General features: G+C 52.1%; 1 protein-coding gene across 17 annotated transcripts in view; it reads left to right on the forward strand.

Moving 5' to 3' along the window:
• Positions 1 to 26,940, forward strand: part of COL13A1 (collagen type XIII alpha 1 chain) — a 149,890-nt gene that overhangs the window by 15,738 nt on the left and 107,212 nt on the right. For all 17 annotated transcript variants that reach the window (XM_043925192.1, XM_043925193.1, XM_043925200.1 and 14 more), the window contains exon 2: positions 3,861 to 3,930. In XM_043925192.1, coding sequence (XP_043781127.1) covers positions 3,861 to 3,930 — 70 coding nt within the window. The remainder of the gene's footprint in view (positions 1 to 3,860; positions 3,931 to 26,940) is intronic.

Here is a 26,940-nt window from a genome sequence, read left to right on the forward strand (position 1 = left end):
AAGAGTCCAACATGACTTTGTGACTAAACAGCCACAACACTACAACATTGAACTTGAAGGCAGAGGACCTGGAATTTAATCCCTCTGTGGCTTACCTGTTCAAAGCAATTCCCCTTTCCTCTCTGAGTCTCAGTTTCCTTTATTATTAAATGGGGCTGTTTGTGGCCTGCCTTGCTGCGGGGCGTGGATATGACCCTGGTCAAGGCAGCTCCTTCAGATGAGAGCGGTTCCTAGTGAGGCGCTGAGCTGTCAGCAGCCACCATACCCCACAGCTAAGGATGAGCCTGACCGCGAGAGCCGATGGCTGACCGCAGCGTCTGTACTAGCTCTGGAGTGTCATGGCTGTCAAGAAGCTGTGGAAATGTCACGAATCTGTGCCCTTCTAAATTTCAATGCCTTTGCCAGCACCCCAATGATCTGCTTTTCCCACCACTTTTTTATCCTTCCTTCCTTGACCGAGTCACTCCTGCCACACTGTCCCTTCTCCTCTTCCTTGAAAACTCCACATGCAGCCCTATCTCTGAGCCTTGGCTTCTGCTGTTCCTTCTGCCTGGAACACACTTCCTCCAGATCTCTCCATGACTCATTTCTTTACTTCAGTCAGTTCTCTCTGCTCAAACGTGCCCTGCACACGGAGAACTTCTCTGACCCCTGAGTTTACATTACCACCTTCTGTCACTCTCTGTCTCCTTACCCTGGTTTACTTTTCTCTATAGCACTTATCACCACCTGGGATATATATTCATCTGTTTCTCTGTTCATTGTCTCCTTCACTGGAAGGTGAACCCAGGAGGGCAGAGCTCCTGTCCATCTTGGGCTGCACGCTCCATCTCCAGGGTCCAACCTGTGCTTGGCATCTTGCTGTTATTGAATGAGTGATAGCCCTAATGGTTGCAACCTACAGCCAAAATGCTGCCCACTCGGTCAATGGCTTCTTAGCCGTTGACCAGCTCCTTCATTTAACAGACTTGGGTCACACACCCACTGTTGCCACTCACAGCCACAGATAAGCCCCTTGGAGAGCCTACAGGTTGTTGGTCGGAAGGGATGTGGAAGTGGGTATGCACAGTCCCTTCCTGGAAAGTGGTGCTAGTGAGCTGGGTTCAGAGCTGTGCATCAAAGGGCCTTCTGCCAGACCTCATTCTGGGATGTCCTCGATTTGCCCAGGGGCCACCCTGTGCCCACCTCAGTGTTCATCTACCCAGTATCTGTGTGCCAGCCTCCCTTTCTGAGTGAGGGGCTCCCCCTTAGGGCTGTTCCTTCCTTCCTCCTCCTATGTGCTTTGACCTCCTGTCCTCTTCTGCCCTCCCCTTCAACACAGCATATCTGTCCCTACCCCAGCACGTGCGCGCACGCACACACACACACACACACACACACACAGACACACACACACACACACACACGGTGGCTGAGCTCCCTCTGCCAGGGGAATTTGTATACATCAGCATGGAGTAGACTTTGCATCAAAAGGCCTGAGTTCTCATCCCATATCCACCACATACTGGTCCAAGTTCAAGTCACTCAGTCTCTCTGAACCTACTTTCCTTCATCAAGAAATGCAGTCACTATTTGGCTTCCCTGGTGGCTCAGAAGACCTGGGTTTGATCCCTGGGTTGGGAAGATCCCCTGGAGAAGGGCATGGCAACCCAGGCCAGTGTTCCTGCCTGGAGAATCCCATGGACAGAGGAGCCTGGCAGGCTACATTCCATAGTGTGGCAAAGTCTGACACGACTGAAGCCACTTAGCATGCACGCCGAGTTTGATTTTGAAAACTGGATGTGATTCCCTGTGTGAAAGCACCCAGCTCAGCGCCAGTACGCAGCGGGGGCTCAGCTGACATTAGTTTGACGGGAATCCTCGGGAAGATGTCCTGCCCTTCTGTCTCTACTGCCAAACTAGAGGTGATACCGAATCCTACGACACCTTGCAGGTGGCTTCCTTTGCCCTCACCCTGAGTGGCAGGACTACACAACCATGAGGAGGCAAGTGCTGGGGAAAAGCTTGTGAGGAGCCAGCTGGCATCGTGGCTGGTCAGCACGTTGGAGTGGGGACCAGAGTGCACAGGACAGTCAGTCACAGCCAGCTGTGCAATACAGGCCCCGTGTGGCTAGACCTTCCAGTATGTTCAAAAGAAGTTAGAAACACAGACTTTCATGTGAAATCAGCCTCATCAAAAGATTGGTGACAAATTCATTGGGGGGAAAAAATCACTTTGGAGCCAAGTAAAATATATCTAGGGGCCAATTTGACTCTGCTGCTACTGGCTTCTAACTGCAGTCCTAGCTTCAGAGAAAGGAGTCCAGATCTCAGCCTTCCTCCACCATGGTTTTGACCAGGTTAGCCTCCTCTCTGAGCCCAGGTCCCTTACCTATAAAAGGAATGTAATTATTGTTTCTGTTCAGTTGCTAAGTCGTGTCTGACTCTTTGTGACCCTGTGGATTGTAGCCCTCCAGGCTCCTCTGTCCTGTACTATTACCCTGAGTTTGCTCAAATTCATGTCCATTGAGTTGGTGATGATATCTAAACATCTCATCCTCTGCCACCCCCTTCTCCTTTTGCCTTCAGTCTTTCCCAGCATCAGGGTCTTTTCTAGTGAGTTGGCACTTCACATCAGGTGGCCAAAGTATCGGAGCTCCAGCTTCAGCATCAGTCCTTCCAATGAATATTCAGGGTTGTTTTTCTTTAGGATTGACTGGTTTGATCTCATTGCTGTCCAAGGGACTCTCAAGAGTCTTCTCTAACACCACAGTTCAAAAGCATCAATTTTTCAACACACAGCCTTCTTTATGGTCCAACTCTCACATGACTACTGGAAAAACCATAGCTTTGACTATACAGACCTTTGTCAGCAAAATGATTTCTCTGCTTTTTAATATGCTGTCTAGGTTTGTCATAGCGTTGCTTCCAAGGAGCAAGTGTCTTTTAATTTCATGGCTGAAGTCACCATCCACAGCGATTCTAGAGCCCAAGAAAATAAAATCTGTCACTGCCTCCACTTCTTCCCCTTCTATTTGCCATGAAAGTGTAATCACAGCTAACACTTATTGATGCCTCTTGGGGATCAGGCACCTTTCTTTCTATGCACCAACCTCTTTGATCTGTCAGTAACCTAAGAGGTTGGAACCGTTAACAGCTCAGGGTCTGAGAAAAGCCAGGAGCCCAGCAGTCTGGCCCCAGAGCATACCTGTTAACCTCTGGCTTCCCCTCCAACTCCCTTCGTTGGTGGTGGCGAGGACGGGGGTGCTCAGCCCCTGCCCTTTCCAGGTGTCTGTACTGGCAGCTGTGTGTGTGTCGTCCATTCATCTCCACGGAAACGGCAGCTCCTTGGGCAGGCATCTCAGTCTGCTTCTTGCCGCATCTTTGGTGCCTTCCAGATTAGCTGCAGGGCAGGGAAGCTGGTGAGGGAGGGGTCTGATGGAGGGACAGTGGTCCTGCCTGTGTCTGCCTCTGTGAGTGACACAAGAAGAACAGAGGTCACTGTCCCTGCCCCCGGGATGCATAGACACTCAGAACTAGACAGGAAACAATTAGCAGAGAGCCGAGAAGAGCAGGTCGTTGTGCTCATGAGTATCGGGTGCAGGAAGGCCAAACTGCTTTATAGGGTCTTGTGCTCAAGTTAATTTTCTTCAGAGCTCTCCAAAGACATCAGACCCTGAGGTGACTGAGATGGGACTCCTCCATCTGCTTCTTATTACCCAGACGCCCGGTGGCCAGGGTTTGATCCAGGATCAGTGCCCCGTCAGACCCCGCCCCCATCCCCCTCATTAGCCCCCTACCCTGCCCTCAATCCCTAGTTGCTTTCCAGGGCTTGGCATTTACTAGCCCCAGTGACCCCTCTTCTCTGTCTCCTTGTGCAGAAATGGAAGCTCCACTCACGGAGGCGCCGGGAGACCCCGAAGACGTCCCCAGGATGCCACTGCCCGCCAGGTAAGGAGCCCCATGCAGGGGTGACAAGGACAGGGACACACACCAGAGGCCCTCTCAGTGGCCAGGCCACACTCTGTTCAGAGCGCCGCTTTTCATTTGGAAGATGGGAATGACAGCCTGTGATGTTCGCCTTCCATGTTCCCATTGATTGGCTCCCGCTCCCCATCCATCATTCATTTACTTATTCAAGCTTTCATTTGTTCCTCAACTCTTCTATGGGCCAGATACTGTGCACACCAGGCTGTGAGATCATATCTGATAATGCAAATGGCAAATTGTGCAATGTCACACAGAGTTGAAAGAAGCCCCTGAGACAGGGATCTGGCTCCTCTGATTTATCACTGTGCCGCCTGCGCCCGATAGAATCGGTTCAAAAGTACTTATTCCCAAATGAATGAATTACTCCATGATTGAAAAACTTTGCCTGTCCCACCTAGATTGCTTAGGGGGCTGTGTGTTCACTATCTGGTGTCTAGGCTACACACACACACACACACACTCACCAACAAGGTTGAGGTTGCTGGGTGATGTGGCGTGATCAAGCTAACCAATCTAATGTGGATTCCGGGTCGTGGTCCATGAAGACTTTTCCAGGCTGCTCACCATTGTTGTTAAGCTACGAGAATGACAGATGGGCAAGTTTCATTATCCCCATGAGTAGCTGGAATGGGCAGCACCCCTTTGGGGGTGAGGGAGGAAGCTCCAAACAAGGGTATGTGAGGCAGGTAACACTTTCAAGGAACTGCAGAGGGTTCACTCTGCTACAGGTCTCTGCTGGCTCAGAGTCAGGCCCCTGGATGCCCGCTGTAGCAGGACACTCCCTGGGTGCTTCTGGCGGGCCCTCTGCTGGACACAGGGGCTGAGGAGCCAGCACTCAGGGTCCCCAAGCCAGGGAGAAGCGGCCAGCAGATGCTGAGCTTGTGGGAAATGGAGGGACCACATTTATTGGCGGGTGAGTGGGCTGAGTCACAGCTGGGAGTTACAGTTCAGGTGGCACGGGAGCTGGTGAGACCGTGATGGGCTTCAGCTGGCCTCAGTCAGAAGAGGGTCATCTGGGTTAATTAAAAGGGTGTCCAGGAGCCCTGGGAAGCTCCTTCCCTCCCTTGGGGCCCCGGAGATTGAGCCCTGGGATCTGGGTTAGCTTTTGGGAAGAGAATGCCAAGATTAATGAGATGAGATGAAGGTGAGGCTGTGTTGACGGAGCCTGGGCAGAGCAACTGTGTGCATTGGGGTTTCTGAGGCAGCCCAGGTTTCATCACGGTGTCTGTCATCCTCATAATTCCTGGTCAGTTGCAATTGTTCTTGCTTGAAGTACATAAAGCTGATGACAGGCAGGAGATTTGGAGCCAGGGAACATAGAGGTTTGGATTCCAGCTCTGACATTTACCAGCTGTGTGATCTTCAAGGGAGTTATTAACCTCTCTCTGCCCCGATGGTCTTCTCTGAGAAATGTGGGTAATACTCACCTTGCAGTCATGTAGCAGAAGTTCAGAGAGTTCCATGGAGAGTACTTAGCACTTTCCTGATTCCTAGTTAGCACTACTAGTATTTTTTTCTGCTCCATTCCTCTCACACTTTAAAGATCACTGAAATCCTTATCAAACACTGTGTCCTGGTGTCAGAGGCACATTTACAGGCAGAAAGAGGCTCGGCTGTATCCTTTCCGTGCCTACCATCAAAGTGGGGACCTAACCAAGAGGGATCCATTATGTGCTTGGGAGAATCCTGCTCAGGTGGTCCCGGGAAGCTGGGAGCTAGGAAGGGATGCCACGGGAGGGAGGAAGAATCTAGAAGAGCGCTGCTTCAGCTCTTGGCTGGTGAGGAGAAAGCCGTGAAGCAGCATGAGTGACTCGGGGATTCTGGGGATGAGGAAGGGCTTATGCAGGCCCTTGTGGGAAGGGTCCCCAGCAGGGACTGATTTGGCCAGGAGATGGGAGGAGAGTGAGCAGGGACACCTGCAAGGGGTGTCGGAAAAGTCCCTAGAGGGCAGTTTGGCCCAAAGTACAGATCGGATCCAGGTGGGCAACACCAGGGGCATTTAAAGGCCCCGAACTGAGGCAAAATCAGAAGGAGAATAAGATGTGTTCCCAGCTTTTTGGAGAGTCAGTAGAGAAGGATGTGAGGGATGCTTAGAGGTGTCTCAGACAGCAGAACTGCAGAATACAACGCATCTCCTAGAACAGTCTGGGTCCCACTCGGTCCCTAGACCTGTCCCCTCTGCCCCACCTGAGGCTTCTCGCCCCATGGTAAAGGTATCTCCTCTGCACGCAAGCCTGGGCCATGTGGCCAACCTGTGCTGAGTAATACTAGTTACTGCCCCTGCCCCTCACTGGGCAGCCAGGCTGTGCCTGGCAGAGTATTGAACACTTGACGTTGACAGATGACCTTCCCCAGAACACTGGAAGCTGGCTCAATGGAGTTCTGGCATTCTGAAATGTCTGCGATTCCCATAGTCAGTGGAATACCGCTCTCATCTTTGTACCTGAATCATGCATCTCCGACTATTTTCTTAGGGTTAGAGTTTATAAACCACTTTATGAACCATTTTTAGTCTCCTGATACTTGCAGAAGAGGACTTACAAAATTGCCAAGTGTCACATACAAGGCAAAACATTATTCACTTTTTTTTTTTTGCCAGTGTCTAATATTGTGCTCTACATGTAGTAGATGCTCAATGAATATTCAATAAATCATTATCAGTTATCATTCCTGGATGATTAGATTCTCTCTGGTGTTCTCCATCTGACCTTGGGTTGGTTTCTGACACCTTCTCTGCTCCGAAACCACTCGGTGTCTTGCCTGATGCTGAAATCACTTGCTGTTAGGACGCAACAAACAAGCACACACTCCTTCTGCCCACTGCGGCCACAGGATTTGGAGCCCCAGACCTGTGCCTGCCCTCAGTTTGCCTCTGTGGCCAGCCAGACCGAGGTTGGAGCCCTATGGTGGGTGTGTTCTTCCTTGTGGCAGCCTCGGGCCCCTGGGCGGCATCCAGAGAGGGCTTGGGACACACAATCGTGGGCAGAAAATCCACCTCTTTCCCTTCCTACTCTGACCTCGCCAGCATCCTCCCAGGATCCTCCCTGTCTCAAAATAGCCATCTACTGGCTGAGATCTGGCCGCACCCTGCTTCTGGGCTGTGTGTACTGTTTGCCCAGGGAGTGATGGGCCTGCAGCCTGGGACGGGATGCCAGAGGTCGAGCCTTGTTAGAAAGGTCACAGTGGCCAGAAGTTCAGAGGAATAGGTGTGGGCCATTTGCAAAGCATATTGCCTGGTGGGACAGGAGGAGGGTCTCAGGAACAGATATAAAGGCCGTGGGACTTCCTAGGCCACTTGAGAAGAATACACAGCTCAGGCAAACTCCCCAGTCAATGTCCCTGTTCTCAGTAACAAACCAGGAGCAGGACAATGTAGGCTCCAGTCAGCAAGGAAGCAGCTACTTGAGACCCGCCACTCTGGGGCTGGGCGGGGCGGGCAGCGGGTGGGACAGTTCGCCGTCACACACACACAGAGGGAGCTGTGACCAGCTGAGCCTCTGGATCAGATCACTTCACAGGCTGGGCCTCATCTCTAAGGCTCAGAGTAGGTCAGAGTCACGTGTTGACCACCAGACTGAGAGGTCTGCACTTTAAGAGCAGGGGCAAGTGGGTGATATGATCAGATTTGGGCATTCACGCCATCACCAGCACTGGCCCAGGGGATGGATGGAGGAGAGAGAAGTTGCCTTCAGCCAGGATGGTGGGAGGGGCAACGGCCATCCTGTGGTTCAGGACTGCCAACAGGAGGTGTGCACGAAGTGTGGGGGATCCCAGAGGAGCCTGGGGCTCTGGGAAGACTTCACTGAGGCGGTGGCGCTAGAAGGTGGTTGTAAAGAACAAGAAGCAGGTGGGAGAGCACACAGTTAGAATACAAACTCAGTTGTCACCACAACCAAGGACACCCTCCCCGCACTCCCCCACCAAATACAGAGACTTCAACAAGGTAGAGGAGGATGACTCTTCCCTGGCAGGCCAGGGGATGGTGGTCCAGGCTGGAAGGCTGGCCCTGCCATCTTCATCATGTGGCTTCTGTCTCTGGGACCCTGGCACTGCTTTGTTCTCACCATCAAATGGCCTTTGTGAAAGGGAAGGGGCCCAGGAGAGTATACGCCCAAACCCTTAAAGGCAAGACTTGGGGAAATAATTAAAAATGCATCACTTCCCCTCATATCTCATTGGCCAACACTTAGTACATGGTTACCTTCTGGTGCAGGGGAGGCTAGGCAGTGTTTTATGCTGGGCGGCTCTGTGCCCAGACACAGCTTTATTGTTATAGGAGAGCATATCCTGGGGAACCACTAATAGTCTGCACAGAGGGCATTCCAGGCTGAGTCACGACATGGACGAAGGCTCAAGGAGTGAGAAAAAGACTTGTCTGTTTAGAAATGGCAAGCAGTTGAGGGAAGCCAGAGCATAGAAGTAGTGATGGGAAACACAGGTGGAAAAAGACAGCAGAGAGACAGGCTGAGGCATTCTGGCTCTCTCTGTTCAATGGGAGGCAAACGATTGTCATCCTGAGGGTGGTAGTTGATTGGTAATGTCTGCCTGCAAGGCTGTGCTAAGTTAGATCCTGAGGCTGCATCCAGGCCCATCAGAAAGTGTGGTGGTCATTTAATGATGTCTGCCGTGGGTATAGGAATGGTAGGCAGTGAGGCCTGTGTCCTGGCTGTGTTACCCACAGAGAGTAAGATGTAGTGTCAGAGAAGGCTTGGGGACATGGTGATGTGACCTGATCCAATTCATATTCTGGAGCCCAAACTAGCAAGGATGTGGAGGGCAGAGAAACCCCTTCCAGCAACACAGTCTGTGATTCTGTGGACAGAACTTTATTTTCTCATGTGCTGCTATTTGTGTTGAGGTTGAAACTGCCTCTTGGGCTTGGGTATTTTCCATAAGTGCTGAGAGCTGGCATCCACATGTCCTGAAGTCTTTCCTTTGTCTAGCCGGCCCTGTCTGTCCTGGCACCAGATTTCACCTCCCAGAGCCTCATGGTGTTTACAAGATCAGAACCTATGACCAGGGCTTCTATCCCAAACTGGACTGCAGTAGGGCAGATCCATCACCTCCTGCTCATTTCTTTGCAGTTCTCCTTAGTTCAAACTTGGCTAACCCAGAAAACAGAGAATTCAGACCAAAATATCCCTTGCTGCCATTGGTGAAGAAGAGGATTAAAGAGCTGATGGTTATTTTAGGGAGAACATTTAAACTACAGAAATACTGTTGTCAAAAACCCTGCTTTACATGCCAGTCACTGATGGTTAATTCTGAGTCATATTGACTATTCTTTAAAACACATCCCTAAGGACCAGTCTGGGAAGAGACACCCCTATTCAATTCAGGCTCTCCCTTGTTCTGCTTTCACATGCTGTGTCAGCTTCGTTCTCCCCACCCCCGTCCCACCTCCTCCTCCTGACTTTGCAGGTTTGACCTCCCACTCAGGCTCCGACCCCTTGTGGCAACATCAATGCTCCCTTTCCCGCGCCCACTGCACTCCATCCCTGGCTGGGTTCTGTCAGTTCCACTCCTCTGCTCAGAAAGGATCCATGGCTCCCTAGTGCTTATAAATGCCCCCACTCCAATGGTAAGCCCACATTATCTCTCCAGCCTAGTCTCTGATCAACATCCCATCATGCGGTACTCTTTTTGTTCAATAAAATTGGGCTGTTTACCTGCCCCGCCTGTATACCAGTGTCTCACGTGCGTGTATCTGCTCATGCTGCCTCGATAACTTTGTTCTCCGTTTCTACCTGATGAACCCTTCACCCCTCCAGACCTGCTACAGTATCCCCACAGTTCCTTCCATCTTTCTCTCCCACCCTAGTTCTGCTATTAAGTTACTATGTTAACATATTGCCTGGTGTGTGCTCAATGTATAATCCAGGCAAAACCACCTACTGGGACAAGTCATTTGTCTTCCAATGAGAAGTGAAAAGAGACCAAGATGTGTACATCTGTGAAGGTTTCTCCTTGGCCATGAGTGTCAGTGATTTGATTTAGATTCTACAGGTGCAATCCTCAATGTGAGGCACTTACACAGTGAGAGGAGCCTTTGTGGGTTTCTAGCCAGGGAGAACCTTCCCTGCCTATGAACACCACCAGGCAGCCTCCTTGATATCTCCCTCTGGATGTGTTTCAGGCCACCCAGCCTCAAAAGGCACACAGCTGAAGCCAATGTCCTTTCCCCACACCCGGCCCTCTCCGAGAATTCCTGATCCTGGGGAATGGCGCCGTCAGCACACCTAGGCCAGAACCTGGGCGCCGACCTGAACACTCCCTTTTCCTTCCCATCCCCTAGATCACTGAGTCTCAGGTTCCCACCCTGCCAACCCCTCCACCTCCACTACTGTCGTCATCAGTCTGCCGCCGTCTCTCAGCTGACTTGCCGCAGGAGCCCCAGCAGGCCTCCGCCAATACCCTTTCACCCAGAAGTCAGAAGTCAGCACGTGCTCTGCTTGCTGTGTGTAGTCACTCAGTCGTGTCCGACTCTTTGTGACCCGAAGGACGGCAGCCCGCCAGGCTCCGGCTCCTCTGTCCATGGGGATTCTCCAGGCAAGAATACTGGAGTGGGTTGCCATGCCCTCCTCCAGGGGATCTTCCCGACCCAGGGATCAAACCCAGGTCTCCCACATTGCAGGTGGATTCTTTATTGCCTGAGCCACCAGGGAAGCCTGAAGTCAGCGTGGTCTTTTTTAAACTTAACGCATCACCCTATGGCTTCCCTGGTAGCTCGGGTTCAATACCTGAACCCCTGGAGGTCAGGAAGATCCCCTGGAGAAGGAAGTGGCAACCCACTCCAGTGTTCTTGCCTGGAGAATCCCATGGACAGAGGAGCCTAGCGGGCTACAGTCCATGGGGCCGCAAAAGAGCTGGACACAGCTTAGTGACTAAACAACAAGGCTTTAGCTACGCTTTAGCCTTCGGCGCTTTCTGTCCCCTCCAGTATAAAGGCCCGAACCCCTAATGTGACCTGCTAACTCCCCAAGTCTCCCCTCCTGCTGATCTCCCTTCTGCAGGCCCAGCAGGCTCCCTTGGGACACCCAGCTGCCTCTCCTCTGATGGCATTTGGATGGAGAGGCTGTAGATGAAGGGAGCTGCAGTCAAGTCAGAGCAGGGATGCTGTGCTTTGGCGATTAGACAACTGGTTCAATAAAGCCTGGATGCTGGGCTTCAGACGAAGGCACGTCCTGGAGACTTTGTGGCTCCTTTCAGCTCCAGCTTGTCCCAGAAGAGGGCTGGCTGAGGCCTTGGAAAGGGCACCTGGCCTCAAGGAAGCCCCCGGCCCTCACAGGAAGGGGTGGGTCAGGGAACAGGCTTGGGAAGGGCCACACAGCCAGGGATCCAGGTGCTGCCCTCTAAGAAAACACTGCCCCCCCTCACCCGCCCCAGCCCCCTGGAAGCGCCTCCCCTCTCAAGGCCATCCGCGGGAGTTTTAGAGCTGCCTGGGGAATTCTCTAAAGTTAATTTCTTCCCCATTTCCTCTCAAAAGCACTCCCAGACCCCCAGGCCGCCTGGAGGATGCTGATAATGTGTTTCTTCTAGATGGGCTCTGATAACGCCCACCCGGGTGGTCGCGGAGATTTGTAGAGAAATAAAAATAAGGAAATGGGGGTTCCGGACAGGCAGTGTGCTGCGCCCGGAAGGGCCCTGGACCGGGAACAGGTCCCAGACCCTGAGGACTTTGAGCAGGCCACTGCCCTGCCTCTGGGCCTCAGTTTCCTCACTTGTGAAGAGAGGTGGACACCTGTGAAGAACAATTTAACCGTATCTGGTCAAGTGTAGCAAGCCGCCCCCCTCTTGCCACACCCTAGAGAAACACTCACACGTGAGTACGAGAGGAAAAGGTCCACCTCGGCTCTGTGTGTGCTACTGACCACAGGGAAAGAAAACCTAAATATTTGTCAGTAGCAGAGTGGAGACTCGTTGTGGGGTATTGAATAGTGGTACAGTTAAGTCCCCTACGTACGAATGAGTTATGTCCCAAGAGCACGTTCCTAAGTCCAGTTTGTTCGTAAGTGCAACAAAGTTAGCTTAGGTACCCAACTGACACAATCGGCTAAACAGTACTGTACTATAGGTTTGTAATACTTTTCACACAAATGATACATGAAAAACAAACACAAACAATAAAACATTTAAAATTTTTCTAGTACAGTACCTTGAAAAGTACAGTAGTGCCGTACAATAGCTGGCATACAGGGGTTGGCATCAAGTGGACAGGCTGCCCGTGCACCACAGCAGCAAGGGGACATTGGCCCGCTGAGGGTAAACAGGGGCCTCATTTTGTCCAGGGTTAGGTAAGTGCCCAACAGAGGCATAAGCATCACGTTTGGGAAGTGAGAGAGTAGGAGTGATGCCTTTGAAGAGAGGAATCAGGAAAGGCTTCCTGGAAGAAGTGGAATGTGAGGCAGGCCTCACAAGACCAGTGAGATGTCAGTAAATGAAAACCTTTATAAGAACATCGTGAGTGACAGAAACAGTGTAATAAAAGTGTAGAGATAGTGTTTCCCACTGTGGAAAGTGAGGAATAATCTAGAATGACTATAGCAAGCTCATGTGGAGGGATGGAGGAAGAGAAAAGGATGGGAAGGCGGGGTGGGGGAGATGGACTATGGAGGGAGTTGGATGACATGCTGAAGATGCATGATAGGTTTCTCAGAAAGGGTGTGACATGAGCCAGTTGAGCACAGCTGCAGTGGAAGAGAGCTGGTGTTGAGGAGCCAGGAAGAGGCAACTCCAATCCTGCTGAGAGAAGACATGGAACATCAGGTGGTACAGGCTGAGAGGTGGTGAGGTTGCAGAGATAAAATGGCAAGTGTAGGCTACTGGTTAGGTGTGGGCAAAGCAGGGGTCGAGGCCATGCTGAACTCGTGAGCCTGGGTAACCAATGACGATCCTGGCATGTATTTCTGTTAACAGATGGCATTATACCTCAAACTTAGGACAGTATTACTTATGTTCCCACCAACCATTTTGGGCTGTAGGGCTGTGGTTATCCCTAGTTCAATGATGGGGAGACAGGCTCAGAGATGTTCAGAGACTGTCCAAGGTCTACAGCTAGAAGAAAGAGTCCAAGGCTTCCAATGCCGGCCCATTTGCCCTCAGAGACAAGGCAAAACAGAAGGGAGTAGGATGGAGAGGAAAGAGGTAGTGCTCTATTTTGCTTTTCGGTTTTTTATTTTTTCGCCACTCCATGGAATCTGAATTCCCTGACCAGGGATTGAACCCATACCCTCAGCAGTGGAAGCACAGAGTTTCAACCACTGCCAGGGAAGTCCAGGGCTCTATTCTGGACAAGCTGGCAGGGGTGGGGGGTTGAGGATGCAGGGTGTTTCTGTGGAAGTGCTGAAGTCCTGGGAGGGCTCCTTCCCGGGGGTGGGAGAAGGAAGCTCTGATTCTGTGACCTTACCTGTACCGGCAGCCGTCTGGCAGCTAAGGCCACTGCTCAGGGCAGAGAGGGCAGGGGTGCGCCTTGCTGGAGACTCTGTGCCCTGGGAGTTGTCGCCTCTCCCAGGGTGAGCTCTGGCCCCACGTGTGCCAGGGACACAGGGGCTCCCTGCCCCCCACACAGTGGAGCGTCCTCCTCTGCCCACTCTGTCCTGGAGGACCCCGGGTGAAGCTTCCAATGCAGTGGTGCTAAAGGAATGCTGGGGTTGCTTTGCCGGAAAGAAGTAAACGGGAAGGGCCGTGGCCCGCATAAGAGACTAGAAGGTCAGACACCCTTGACACGTGGACGCAGCCCTCAGCTCTTCCTAGAGCCACCCAGCCGCCCACTCCCTGGCTGGTGCCCCCACTCCTTCTCAGCCCCGCCAGCCTCTCAGCTACTCCCCGGCAGATTCCTGTCCACCATCAAGGCCGCTTGGATGGTCTCTGACAGCAGCTGGTCTGACTGCCTGCTTTGTACCTTGCACACCTCACTCCATCCTCCCAGCCTCTCTCTGAGGTTGACTCTCATATGACCACGTTTCCAGATGAGGACTCTGAAGCTCAGAGCACATCTCTCAAGGATACAGGGCTAGGAAGTGGCAGGGTGGGGACCTGAAACAAACTGTCAGAAGTTCTGTCCTGATGGACTTCCTCCAGCCATGGGAGTGAGTACTTCCTGGGAGCAAACTGAGGACTTGGCAGTGGCCATAATTCTTGTCCAGGGAAGTAGTATTGGGTAAGGCTGGAGGACAAAAATTAATAATGATAGCAACAACGTGTATCAAGGGCTTACTCTGTGCCAGGCACTGGTATAAGCTCTTTATCACATTATCTCATTTAATCCTCATAATTACTTTACCTGGCAGTTCCTATTATCTCTGCTTTACAAATGAGAAGACTGAGGCCCAAAGAGGTTGTGTCATGTGGCCAAGGTCACAGAACTAGCATGTGCTGGCGCCAGAATTATTTTAACCTAAGAAGTCTAGGGTCTTCCTGAGTGGTCCAGTGGTTAATAATCCACCTTCCAATGCAGGGTTGCAGCTTCGATCCCTGGTGGGGCACTAAGATACTGCAAGCCTCATGGTCAAAAAAAACAACAAAAAACAAAAAACAGAAGCAGTGTTATAGCAAATTCAATCAAGACTTTTAAAATGGTCCACATAAAAAAAAAAAAAAAAATCTTAAAAAAAGTCTGACTCCAAAAAAACCAGCACAGTGTCAGAAGGCAGACTTGCTGTCTCTCCATCTCTGTCACTTTCACTCAGCACTCAACAAACTGATGCCGTGGCCTGTGCTCGGGAGACTCAGAGGAGCTCAGGTGAAGGGAGTCCAGGTAAAAGGAAGAACAGGTAAAGCAGCGGCTGCTGCAGAGTCCAAGGGCTCCCGTAGGGGTGGGCCCGCTGGAGATAGTGGCGGATAGTGGCAGGTGGGTCCCCTGCATGGGGCAGTCCAGCTGCAGTCCTGGGGTCACCTCTGTGAGGCGGGCAACAAGCAAGGCAGGGACCAACACTGCTGACGATGACCTGCACAGCCGGCGTTTGTCCTAAGTCACTAGCCCCGGGGGTTAGAAGAGAGCCGGTAGCCCAGCTGCACTGGGCTCCTGGGTGAGGAGAAGGAGAGGCCCCCAGATCCGCCTGAGGGGGTGATGCAGAGGTTGGTGGGGGCAGGGCAGGCAGAGGAGGGAAGGAGAAAAGGATCCCTAAAGAGTCTGACCCTCTGGTAGCTGAGTGGCAGCAAGACTGCCCTGGGCCTGCCTGCTCATTCTTTCCAGCTCCCTTCACCAACTCCTTGCAGCCCAGCACTTCTTCCTGCGCCACCCCCCCCCCCCGCCCGCGCCTTTGCCATCCGCGTGTGTATGGCAGACACAGCAGGCAAGGCAAGGGGGAATGTCCCCAGTGGGCAGAGGTGCAGTGAGAGGAGCTGGGGATGGCTGGCCCAGTGCCCGTGTCACCGCATTCCTTGGCATGTGGACACCTCTGCCCAGTGGAGACCCTGGGCGGGGGGTTCGTGGGGGTCAAGTACCAGATGGGGGCTTCAGCAGAGGGGTCTGCCACTGCAGCCAGCCCAAGTCGGGGAGGAAATGCATGAACCCTGGCGTGGATGCAGGCGCGCACCCAGCAGGTGCGGGTGGCTGAGTGGATGCCAGCTCCCCACGTAGCTATAGGGGCTGCCACAGGGTAGCGGGCACGTGGTCAGGGAGGCCTGGGCCTCCGGGGGCAGCGTGGACAGGGCAGGGGGAGTGGGCTCCTGGCATGTTGGCTTGGAGGGGGCTCCCCTGGTCATATCTCCAGACTCCCTCCTGGACACCTAGGACCCCAGGGCTTTGGGGCCCAGAATGTCCCCTTCATCGCCCTTCAGACTTAAAAGCTGGTGTCAGCCCTTCTGGAATGAGACTTTCCTCTCCCTCAGGTGCTCATGAGTCTTCACACCGTCACCGCAGGGACATTCCTGTGGCTTCGCCCATTCAGCACGCCAGCGTTGGCTCTGATTGGCGGGTCTCCATATGGCTCTAGTTCCCAGTACCTGACTGCATCACCCCCTGCTCTGCTCTTTGCTGATTGGAACTTGGAGGTGTTGACAGGAGCATGATGTTCTGTTTTTACTTCAGGGAGTGGGGATGAGGAAGGGGCAGATGACTCACTGGACTGAATGTACACTGACTCTGGGAAACAACACTGGCAGTTCACAGAGATATTTTTAAAAAATCTATATCATGTCATTCTTTTGAAGTCATGTGCTCTTGCTCTGGAGAGTCTGTTCAACTCTAGAAGAATCTGGCTCCCAACTCTTACAATTATAATCCTGGCTTCTGCCAAGTGCTCCCCAGCTTAGCTGAGGAAGGAGCAGGAAGGCAAGCTGTGCATTTGGAGAGGAATGTGAGGAGCCTTTAAGGCGTGGGGAGAGATCAGCCTTAACCCTGGATCCTGACCAGGTGCAGAGGGATGGAAGAGGGCACACCTCCTCCTTACAGTGGCCAGATCCAGACCACAACACCAAATGGACATCAGAGGCCACCTTGAGGGGGAGGCAGGGGCCAACCCATTCTTTGAAGGGAAGCTTCCCAGCAATCCAAACTGTGTGCAACTCAGTCATGAGCACTCTCTGCAACCCCATGGACTCCAGCCCAGCAAGTTGCTCTGTCCATGGGATTATCTCAGCAAGAATACTGGAATGGGTTGCCATGCCCTCCTCCAGGGGATCTTTCTGACCCAAGGGTTGAACCTGCGTCTCTTGCAGCTCCTGCATTGGTAGGCAGGTCCTTTACCACTGAGCCACCTGGGAAGCCCAAATCCAGACTTTACCTTTCACGTAAACATAGCAGCAGAGTCCCGCAGGTGGGATTGGGGTGTCCCACTGGTGACCCCTCCAGATACCTGGATGCTCTAGAAGCAGGATACAGAATACACCACTGTCCTCCAATCTGCTTATTTTTTATAATTGGGAAAAATGAAGCCGTAAGAGGAAAAAAGAAACTTGCCTCAACCTGCACAGTTAGATGGGCGTGGCCAGGTTCTCAGTGTCTTGTCCTCCAAATGAGTCCCCAGAAGCACTCCTGGGGCCACAGGAAGGGTGGACTTTTACGGAAACCAAGGCAAGGCAGAAGAATGTAAAATAGCCCAGTGGCCAGTGTTGGCCAACACTGTGATGCATCCTGAGGCCAGGAGCTCCCACAAAGATGGGCATCTAGTTCCGGATTCATCTGTCCATTTGACAGCCTGTCCTTCCTGCCAGAATAAATGATGATGTCATGTCCCTAAAGCTGATTGGCCCCTGAAGCCACCACCCCCCGCACGACTATTTCCAGGGATGAAGTCAGGTCCAGTCTTCTCGACTCCTCCCCTGGGCATGTCTCACTCACCTTCCTTGCTTCCGTGGTGGGTGGTAAGTCCTTTGAGAGTTAGACATCGACCTTGACTCACTTCTCCATCCTGTCTGCCCAGCCCCCTGTAGGGTGGACACCTAAGGCAGTAGGATTATGTTTCTGTAGAACAACAGACTCAAAGATTCTGAAGAAAGAAAGAAGGAAGATACAGAGAAGGAATGTTATTTTTGTTGTCCAAAGGAAGCTCAGGCTTGGGGCCCATTTCTGATGTTCATTCTAACAGCTGTAGTAGGGCTAGCTGCTACTCACAGCATTTGCGCACCGTAACATCCCCTGTGATATAAGTCAGTCTGTTAGTCTTGGGAAGCTCCAAGGTCCCCCAGCCCTTCTCTATTCCCACACGATCTGGTCTTTGTTATCTACAAGCACAGGAAACCAGGGCCCTGTGAACTGGCTACTCCTAGGCACTCCACCCACTAAGTCCTGGGCAGGCAGAGTGTGTTCCTCCTCCAGGGCATCCGATCAGCCCCTTCCTCATGTTGCAAGGGCCTCGTGTCCCTCCAGGACTTGTGTCAGAGCTGGACAGGCCAAGACAGGTTTTAGTTTGAACTTTGGCTTTATAGACAGAGTCTAAAACACAGAGCAGGAGGCTTCTTCAGCCGTGTGTGGAGGCATCTGGACTAAGGAGTGGCAGGCTTGTCTGCTGGCTGAGTTCCAGGATTTGACTGTGTTACAATGGGCAAGTGACTTTACCTCTCTGAGCCTCAGCTTTCTCATCTGTAAAATGGGGATGACGACAGCATCTATCTCATTGTACTGCTGTGGGCGCTAAGGAGATGCAGGTAAATCTCTTGGTACAGTGCCTGGCGCAGGGAGGTGCCTACTACATGCTGCTCTTCAGCTCTCCCGAAGCCCCACCTGGGACTCTTGACTGCCCACATTGTCTCTCCTCCTGAGTTTCTGAAACACCACTGCCCTGAGACCAGGGCATGTACCTGAGACCATATACCTTCCAAAGGAATATGTTTGAACATCTGTCTGTTAGCTGCAGCAAATACAGAAATCTCCACGGATGCCCTGCTATATGCAGAGCACCAGGCACTTAGGTAGATACAGCCTTCATAAAAGCTTCAAATCTGCACTGAGTCCTAGCTTCTGTGCGATGATGTGGCCCTGGCTCTCTGGTTCTCAGTTCCTGCGTCTGTGAATTGGAGCTGCAACAGTCTCACTGCATCTCTCAGTGAGTTCTGTGTATGCAGCTCCTTTGAAAGCTCTAAATCGCATTGCCGTTTGCGGCAAACGTAATTTACACAAAGATGAAGACGACCTTCCTTTTCATGCCTTCTAGAAGCTCCTCTCCTGACTGGGACCTGAGCAGTACCCACAGGAAGCATTTCACTATTTATATGCTGTGGTGTGTACATACCAGCTGTGGCATTTAGAGAGTGTGGTGGGCTTAGAAGCCTCTCCCAGGCAGGTGACCCCTTCACTCATTCATTTTCAGGGGCAGGTACCGTGCTAGACTCTAGGGGTCTAAAGCTCAAATTAACTGATCAGCCTTGCCTTCCTGGGGCTTCCAGTCTAGTAGAGAATGTAAGCATAAAAAGAAGTAAATGAGAGAGCTCCCCTGCTGGTCCAGTGGTTGAGACTCCGCACTTCCAATGCAGGGAGTACAGGTTTGATCCCTGATTGGGGAACTAAGATCCCACATGCCTTGAGATATAGCCTAAGAAAATCTTTTTATTTTTTTAAAAGAAATAAATAAGAAAAAAAATCCATTGATCATTATGATGAAAAGGAATCAAAAACACATATTCTATGGAGCCTGGTAGTGGTGGAGCAGTGGTGGGTGTTTGATGATGGCCAGGGAAGGCTTCCATGAGAAGGTGACATATGAACTGACAAGAGGGACCCAGTCTTGTGAAGAGTTAACGTGATTCAGAACTTGAGAACTGCTTAGACTAAACTTGGCATAGAACAGAGCACCATAAAAGTGTCTATTAAATTAATTGGGCTTCCCTGGTGGCTCATATGGTGAAAAATCTGCCTGCAATGCAGGAGAGCCAGGTTAGAACCCTGGATCAGGAAGATCCCCAATTGATTGATTAATTAATTCAGAGGATGGGGTGTGAGCATTCCAGTCAGTAGGAATAGCATGTGCAAAGGCCCTGAGGTAAAAAATGAGCTCAGTGTATCTGAAGAAGAGAAAGGTTGGAGCCAGCTGGTGGAGTGAGTGAAAAGGAAAGAGGTCATGCCTCCAGAAGGGCACAACTCTGGCCTGTGGGGTTTGTAAATTTCATCATTGGTGAATAGAAAGTTTTAAAAGGGGAGCCACACACTTGATATACAATTCACATTCCTCTTGGCTCTGGAGAGAATGGATTACAGAGGCAGGGAGCAGAGACAGGGAGAGACGAGCCTACTGTGGGTGTCCAGGTGAGAGGCGGTGGTGACAGAGGATATAGGAGAAGAGGAGAGGCCTGGGCTGTGTTTTGGAGGTGACATTGGCAGGCCTTGCTGCTGGGCTGTCTGCAGTGAGGGGAGACAGAGAAGCGAGGCAGGACTCAGAGCTTTTCAGCGGGAGCATTGGGTTGTGCAAGGCGTGGGGCTGGAGCATGGCGGAAGCCCTAAGTGCCGGGTCCCTGGAGGCACGGCAGCAGACCTGGAAGAAGAGACTGGAGGGACAGTCAGTGGCGTCGAAGGCGCCGGCTACTTAAGGATCTTATCATTTACACACCCCCAGCTGTGGCATCTGTTGACTGGAGTGAGGAGTTGGTTGAATGGCCTGGTTTCACTTCCAGTTCATCAGTTCATGCCTGGGTTTATCAGGTACAGAGAGGGGCCTGGGTTTGGGAAGAGGGAGAAACGGGCCTGTCTGTACAGTTGTGGAACACAGCTTGTTGGCTGGTGTGATGCAAAGGGCCCCCAGAGTGAAGATGTCCTGAGTTCCCCTTCCCACCACATGGCTCCCGGCGCACTTCCTTCTCCACTGACTCCTGCCAGGCTAGGATGAGGGGCTCCCTTTGAAACTTGAGCGAGGTAAATTTAGGACAAATTCAGGAAGTCCTGCTTCTCACAGTCACTCGGGAGCTCAGGGACCGGTTACCCCTCGAGGTGCTCCAGGCTGGGAATGTCACAGGATCCCAAAGGGATCCAGGGGAAAGGACAAAATACAGAGACCTAAATGGCTCTGGAGAGGAAACCTGGGATCTGAGTGACCTTTAAGTTGACGTCACAGAGGAAACCAGTCCCACGAGGCTTGTGCTGGCAATGCAGTCAGGAACCTTCCCAATCTAGCTCCGAACCCCCGGACCCAGAGCTGGAGGGACCCCACACGCTGCCCCACCCAGTCTTCTCCATTTACCCAGGAGGACAGTCCTCTGTCGTCCCTGCCAGAAACCCCACAATGGCACCAGTGCCTTCATGTCAGAGTCCAACCTGGCCCCATCTGGTTCCATCTCTCCCCACTGCCCCCCTGCCCACCTTGCAGTCTCATGGGGGCTCTCCCCCCATCCCTTCCTCTGCCCTCTGCTGAGAACACTCTTCTTCATCTTTGCCTGTTAACACTCTCTTAACCTTTGGATTGGACCTGAGTTGTAATTCTGATCCAGGGAGTCCTCCCTGGTTCCCAGCCCTTCTCCCACCCAATGCCTCTGCTAAAAGCTTCCTCACAGCCTGCTGGTCTTCCAAGCATACCCTTATCCCACTGTGTCATCATGGCCTTTTTAAATGTCTGTCTCCCCTCTGCACAGCCAGCTCTGTGCCCTTCCCAGCACCTGGCATGGAGTACATACTCTACAAACCATCATTTAAGGTGTCAAGCCCAGAGAACGGAATTGCCTTGCACACAATCACAGTAGCATCCTTTCGTTCATTCATTCATGCGTGCATTCAACTCGTGTCACAGGGCACCTGTTCCACGTTAGGACCAAGCAAGGTGCTGGGGACCCCAGGGCGTGCAAAGCAAGTCCCAGAACTTACAGTCTAGTGAGGGAGGCACCTCCATCAGTCCCACTGGCAGATGTACCATTGCAGGGGTGACCGCTCCTACCAAACAGAGTACAGGCTTCCATGACAGACTGGAAAGAGTTCTCAGGGTCAGAAGCTCCAAGAAGTTTCCCCTGAAGAAGTGACCCTTAAGGAGTAGAAATTAACCAAGCAAAGAGGGGAGGGAGAACGTTCACTCCAGGCAAGGGCACCAGCATGTGCAAGGATCCTGAGATGGGAAGGAAGCGGGCAGGAATGAGGAACAGGAGGAGCCATGTGGCTAGAGCAGGGAGCTTGTGGGGAGAGAGTGACATGAGATGAGGTTCATATTAAGGTTTTGCCTTCATCTTGAGAGCAATGGGGAGCCACAGAAGGATACTGAGCAGAGCTGTGACCCAATCATACTGGTACTTTGAAAAGTTCAGACTGACTTCTGTACAGAGCAGGGACAGGAACCTGGTGGTCTCACACCCAGCCCCCACATGACATCCGTATTCTGTGCACCTGCCCCCTGAGGTCACTGCGTCTCTGAGGATTCTCTCCCTCTCCCCCACCTCCTGACCATTCATCTGCCCATGCTCCTTTGGGCACTAGCATTATCCCCACGCCAAATGCTGGCCCCACCGTCTCTACACCCTTGTCTTCAGCAGCCACAGCAGGCAGAGGTCACCCAGATGCTGGGGGGGTTCAGATAAAGCTCACACTGATTGGCCAGCGGCATCTACACCAGAGCAGTGGCCCTCACAGGCCCCAGGTCTGCAAACGTTGGAAGTCAGTGCCAGATACAATCTAGGTTAAATCTTCCCCGTTGCCTGGGCTGCAGAAACGCAGTGAGAGTAAACTGTTTATATTCTCCAGCTGCAGAGCCTGGGACCAAAGGCCTCCTGCAAAGAAATCGTGGCTCGTAGGATGTGGGAGGATGTGGGATCATCTCCTCCAGCACTCACTGTCACCGCAGGAGAGGAGGGCCCCGGGGAAACCCTGGGTCTCACACAGGGCAGTCACGCTGCACAAACTGTCAGGGGATTCAACTGGTGGTCACAGAGGTCACCAGCCTGCACTGGGGCTCGTGTGATGATGCTAAACTCCTCTCCATCACACCCACAATCTGGGGGTGAGAAAAGGAAATGGAGTTAAAACCTGGTGGCTCCAAGCATGGGTTTGGGACCAGACAACCCCAGTTGCAAGTCTTGCCTTTATCCCTCCTTCCCTTTGTCACTTGGGCAAATTTCATAACCCCTTCAGTCTGTCTTCATTTACACTGAAACGTCGATTATGACTGCCAGTAGCCACATGTGATTTGTTGTTCAGTCGATCAGTTGTGTCTGACTCGCTGCGACCCCACATTCTGCCAGGCTTCCCTGTCTTCCACTGTCTCCCTGAGTTTGCTCAAACTTAATTCCATTGAGTCAGTGATGCCATCCAACCACCTCATCCTCTGTCGGCTCCTTCTCCTCCTGTCCTCAGTCTTTCCCAGCATCAGGGTCTTTTCTAATGAGTCAGCTCTTCACATCATGTGGCCAAAGTATTGGAGTTTCAGCTTTAGCATCAGTCCTTCTAATGAATATTCCGGACTGATTTCCTTTAGGATTGACTGGTCTGATCTCCTTGCAGCCCAAGGGACTCTCAGGAGTCTTCTGCAACACCATAGTTGGAAAGCATCAGTTCTTTGGCACTCAGCCTTGTTTACGGTCCAACTCTCACATCTGTACATGACTTCTGGAAAAACCATGGCTTTGACTATATGGACCTTTGTCAGCAAAGTAATGTCTCTGCTTTTTAATATGCTGTCTAGGTTTGTCATAACTTTTCTTCCAATTACACTTCAATTAATTAAAATTAAATAAGTTTAAAATCCATCTCCTAGGTCCAACCTTATTTCAAGTGCTTATGTGGTGACTGTGTTGCACAGCACAGATATAGATCATTTTCATCATTGCAGAATGCCCTGTTAGACAGCTTTGATCTATAAAATGAGGATGATGAGGAGACTGATTCTGTGGATTTTGACGAGGATTAAATGAAATAATGAATGTCGAGCAATCTGACACAGCAGAGTAAATGTCAACCAGTGTTTCCTGTGATGGTGAAGGTGGAGACAGGCTTGGTGACAGTCTGTTCGTTTCCATGTACTTTCTCACCATCCTTCTGCATCCTCCAGAGAGGAGCTGCCATCCATTAGCATCAATAAACCTGGGTTTATTTATCAGTAAAGGGGTGCTGATCCTTTGCTCTGGGCCAGGCTCTGTGACTGGTTTTCAGTAGGTCACAGACTGGAGCAAGAAATGGTCCTCATCCTCCAGGAGTTGTTGTTGTTGTGTGTTAGTCACTCAGTCATGTCTGACTTTTTGTGACCCCGTGTAGCCTGCCAGGCTCCTCTGTCCATGCGATTTTCTAGGCAAGAACACTGGAGTGGGTAGCCATTCCCTTCTCAAGGGGATCTTCCCGACCCATGGGTTGAACCTGACTCTCCTGCATTGCAGGCAGGTTTTTTACTGTATGAGACACTAGGTAAGCCCCATCCTCCAGGAGAGATGCCCACGAATAAAGTGTAGAATGTAAAATGCACCCAAGGAGATTCAGAAGCAAAAAAGGGGGGCTAGCAAGCCCTGAGGGTATTGTTGGATCTCAGTCTTGAAGGAGCTGTAGGGCTTGATTTTGGGAGGGGAAGAGGACAGTCCAGGCTGGGAGCAGCACATGCTAACACGTGGGGTATGAAAAGCTGTGTGTGCAATGGAAATGATGGACAACTCAGCATGGCTGGTGCAGAGGGTATGGGTCACAGGCCTTGTACTCAAATGCCAGAGACTCTGGAGTTGTGGGGTCGGTGATCCGAGGGAAGCTTGTAACTGTGTCCTGCCTGCCTGGACCTCACTTCTGTTTCAAGGACACCTCCTTCTTTACCTGAAGTTACTGGGTCCGGAATGACATTCCCCATTTTCCTCTTGAACGACCTAATTTCTCTTGTGTCCTCAAGCCTCAGGGAGAAGCAAATCTCACCCCTGACTACCAGGACCAGAAACTTGATCATCATCACTGCTTCCACTCTGTCCCTCACCCACCCCCACACTTCCTGGCCCCCAGGCCACCAGGCATCATGACCTACACCTGGGACTCAGCCTCCTTGACATTCCCCCATGGGGGGAGGAATTACCCTCCCCATTAGTCCTCCTCCAGACCCTTGCTGAAGCCTGTTACCAGTTGCCTCTCCTCCATTCTGGTCCCTTCCACCTCCTCTCCACCTCGCAGCAGTTTCTCAAAACTGCAAACCCAATCAGCACCTCCATTGCTGAAGACATTAAACCTCCCTGGGATGCTCCCAAGATTTTGCTTCTTGCTCAGCCTGGTCTTTTTCTATGTTCCAGCCACACTAACCAAGGCATTCCCCAACCTGCAAGCCTCCTTCACCCCTTCCTCTCCCTCAGCCTTGCCCACCATCCCCAGCAGGAATCAGCTTCAGGCCACTTAGTCTGGAAAACTTTTTCTGCTTCCTGCACCCACTTCCTTTCTCAGTGTTACCCCCTTCTTCTTCCATTTCAGCCTTTCTCCATGTCGACTCTGACATCCACCTGCACAATTATCACCCACTCTGCTTCAGTATGCAGATAGGTGCCCAGAGCCCACACCAGACCTACAGCATCAGGATCTCTGAGGGTTTAGATAGGCATTCCAGGTCATCCTTCTGTCCACTGACTTCTGAACACCACTGCTCTCTATACCAGGGGTCCCCAACCTCTGGGCCATGGACCAATACCTGCTGTCAGATCAGCGGCAGCATTAGATTAGAAATAAAGTGCACAATAAATGTAATGTGCCTGAATCATCCCCAAACAATCTCCCTGCTTTCAGTCTCTGGAAGAATTGTCTTCCATGAAATCGGTCCCTGGTACCAAAAGTGTTGGGGACTGTGGGTCTGTACGTGTCCTTTGGCGCACTCTTTTGTTCTCTTCTCTTTCCCCTGCTGGACCGCACGTTCCTGGGGACAGGAGTTAAGCCAGGGACAGGAATGGAACCTTGCTATTTGTTTCCCCAGTCCCTGCCACAGGATCTGGCCTGGAGCCCATGCCCAGTCGGTTCTGAATGAACCATTCCTGGACATGGCATGCTTCCCATACCCTCCTCCTTCCAGCTCGTGCCGGAAATAACCTTTTATGAAGGCTTTTGTGAGTGGCTTGTGATCTCTCTGGGAGGCCGTGCAGGTTTCCTTTGGTTACAGGGGAACTGAGATGAAGGGTGGTCCAGCCCTTGATGACAAGGGGCTGGGGGTGGCCCCGGGACAAGGAGCCTCGATGAGGCGGGGGTCTGGTCATGTTCGAGGGGGGCTGGGGAAGAGTGTCCTGGTTCCTAATCAACAGGAAGGGCCTTCTTCCTCCAGGATCACTTTTCAGCCCAGCTGCTTGGACATAACCTGAGCTGGGGTTGGGGCTGTGGGGGAGGGGAAAGGACAGACAGACAGGCTGATGGCCAGCGTCTGGACAGACAGCGCGTGGCCCTGCAAGCCTGCCCAACTCCCGCACACCCCCAGTTGCCGGGGAAAAGCCTGTCCAGGGAGAAGGCTCAGCCGGTCAGCACAACACCCTCCTGCTCCCCTCCCCCAGCCCTCTCTTCCCTCCTCCTGCTCTCTCCAACCTCAGGGACATTCAATCCTTCCTTTGATGGACAGCCAAAAAAAGACTTCTTCCACATCCTAAATTTGTTAGCACCAGCTAATCATCTTAACCTTCCTCCCTCCTGCGCTCCCAACAGGCGCCTCCTTAAAGACACAGGGTGCTTTTTTGAATCTCAGCAAGGAGCCCCAGGAGGGACCAAGTTCCCCACCCCCACCCCCAGATGTCCCTCCTCTGTGTAGTGGCTGCTGGTAAGAGCCGGTGTGCAGTCATTTGAGGTGGGGGCAGTGGCTGCAACTCTGCTGCCTGGAACCCTGATTCCCCCTCCATCAGTCTTCGCTGGGGCTTCTCAGCCGGAGCTGCTGGTCTCCTTAGGGGCTCACCCACAGGAAGCTACTAGAAGACTGAAGCCAGGCAAATCCCAGGCGAGCAGATTTATTCTCTTGCTCAGACACTCCTCACCCCGCTCCTATTTTCTCCACTCTCTCTCGACCCTCTGTCCTAGCCTCTCCCTCCTCCTCCTAACAGCTACCAACTCCTATATGCCAAACAGTGTACAATGACCCATGCGTGGGGCTTGACTACAGCTCCTCTAGAACCCCAGGAAGTAGATGGTCTTATCCCCATTTTACAGACGAGAAAACTAAGGCTCCGAGAGGTAGAGGAATGTGTGCGTATGAAATTATCCCATGAGAGTCAGGGCTAGAGACTGGACCCAGGCCTGACTCGAGAGCTGTGCTGTTGACTATCCCATCTCCAAACACACACATCTGCATTGCTCACACGTGCACGCGCTTCAGGTAAAAGTGACCTACTATGATCTGCTCAAGGAAGTCGCCCGGGACCAGGCACACAGTAGGTCCCCAACACACAAGTGCCCCTTCCTCCATCCTTTCCCCATGCCTCCCTCTCTCTCCTCTCCCTGCTTACAACCCAGGTGAGAAGAGCCAGGACAGCAGAGAATGTGGCTCCGACCTCATCCTGGCCCTAAGCCTCCCAATAAATAATGGGTCTGTGTATAAGCCTCTGGCTCTGCAGCGTCTCAGCTCTGGAGGACAGGCGTTTGCAGGCAGGGGATTAGGAGCCCTGGGAGGGAGGGATGGGTGCTCCAGCCAAGGCGGGGGAGAGGCC

The sequence above is a fragment of the Cervus elaphus genome, chromosome 15 (genome assembly GCF_910594005.1).
Source record: "Cervus elaphus chromosome 15, mCerEla1.1, whole genome shotgun sequence".
NCBI lineage: Eukaryota > Metazoa > Chordata > Mammalia > Artiodactyla > Cervidae > Cervus > Cervus elaphus.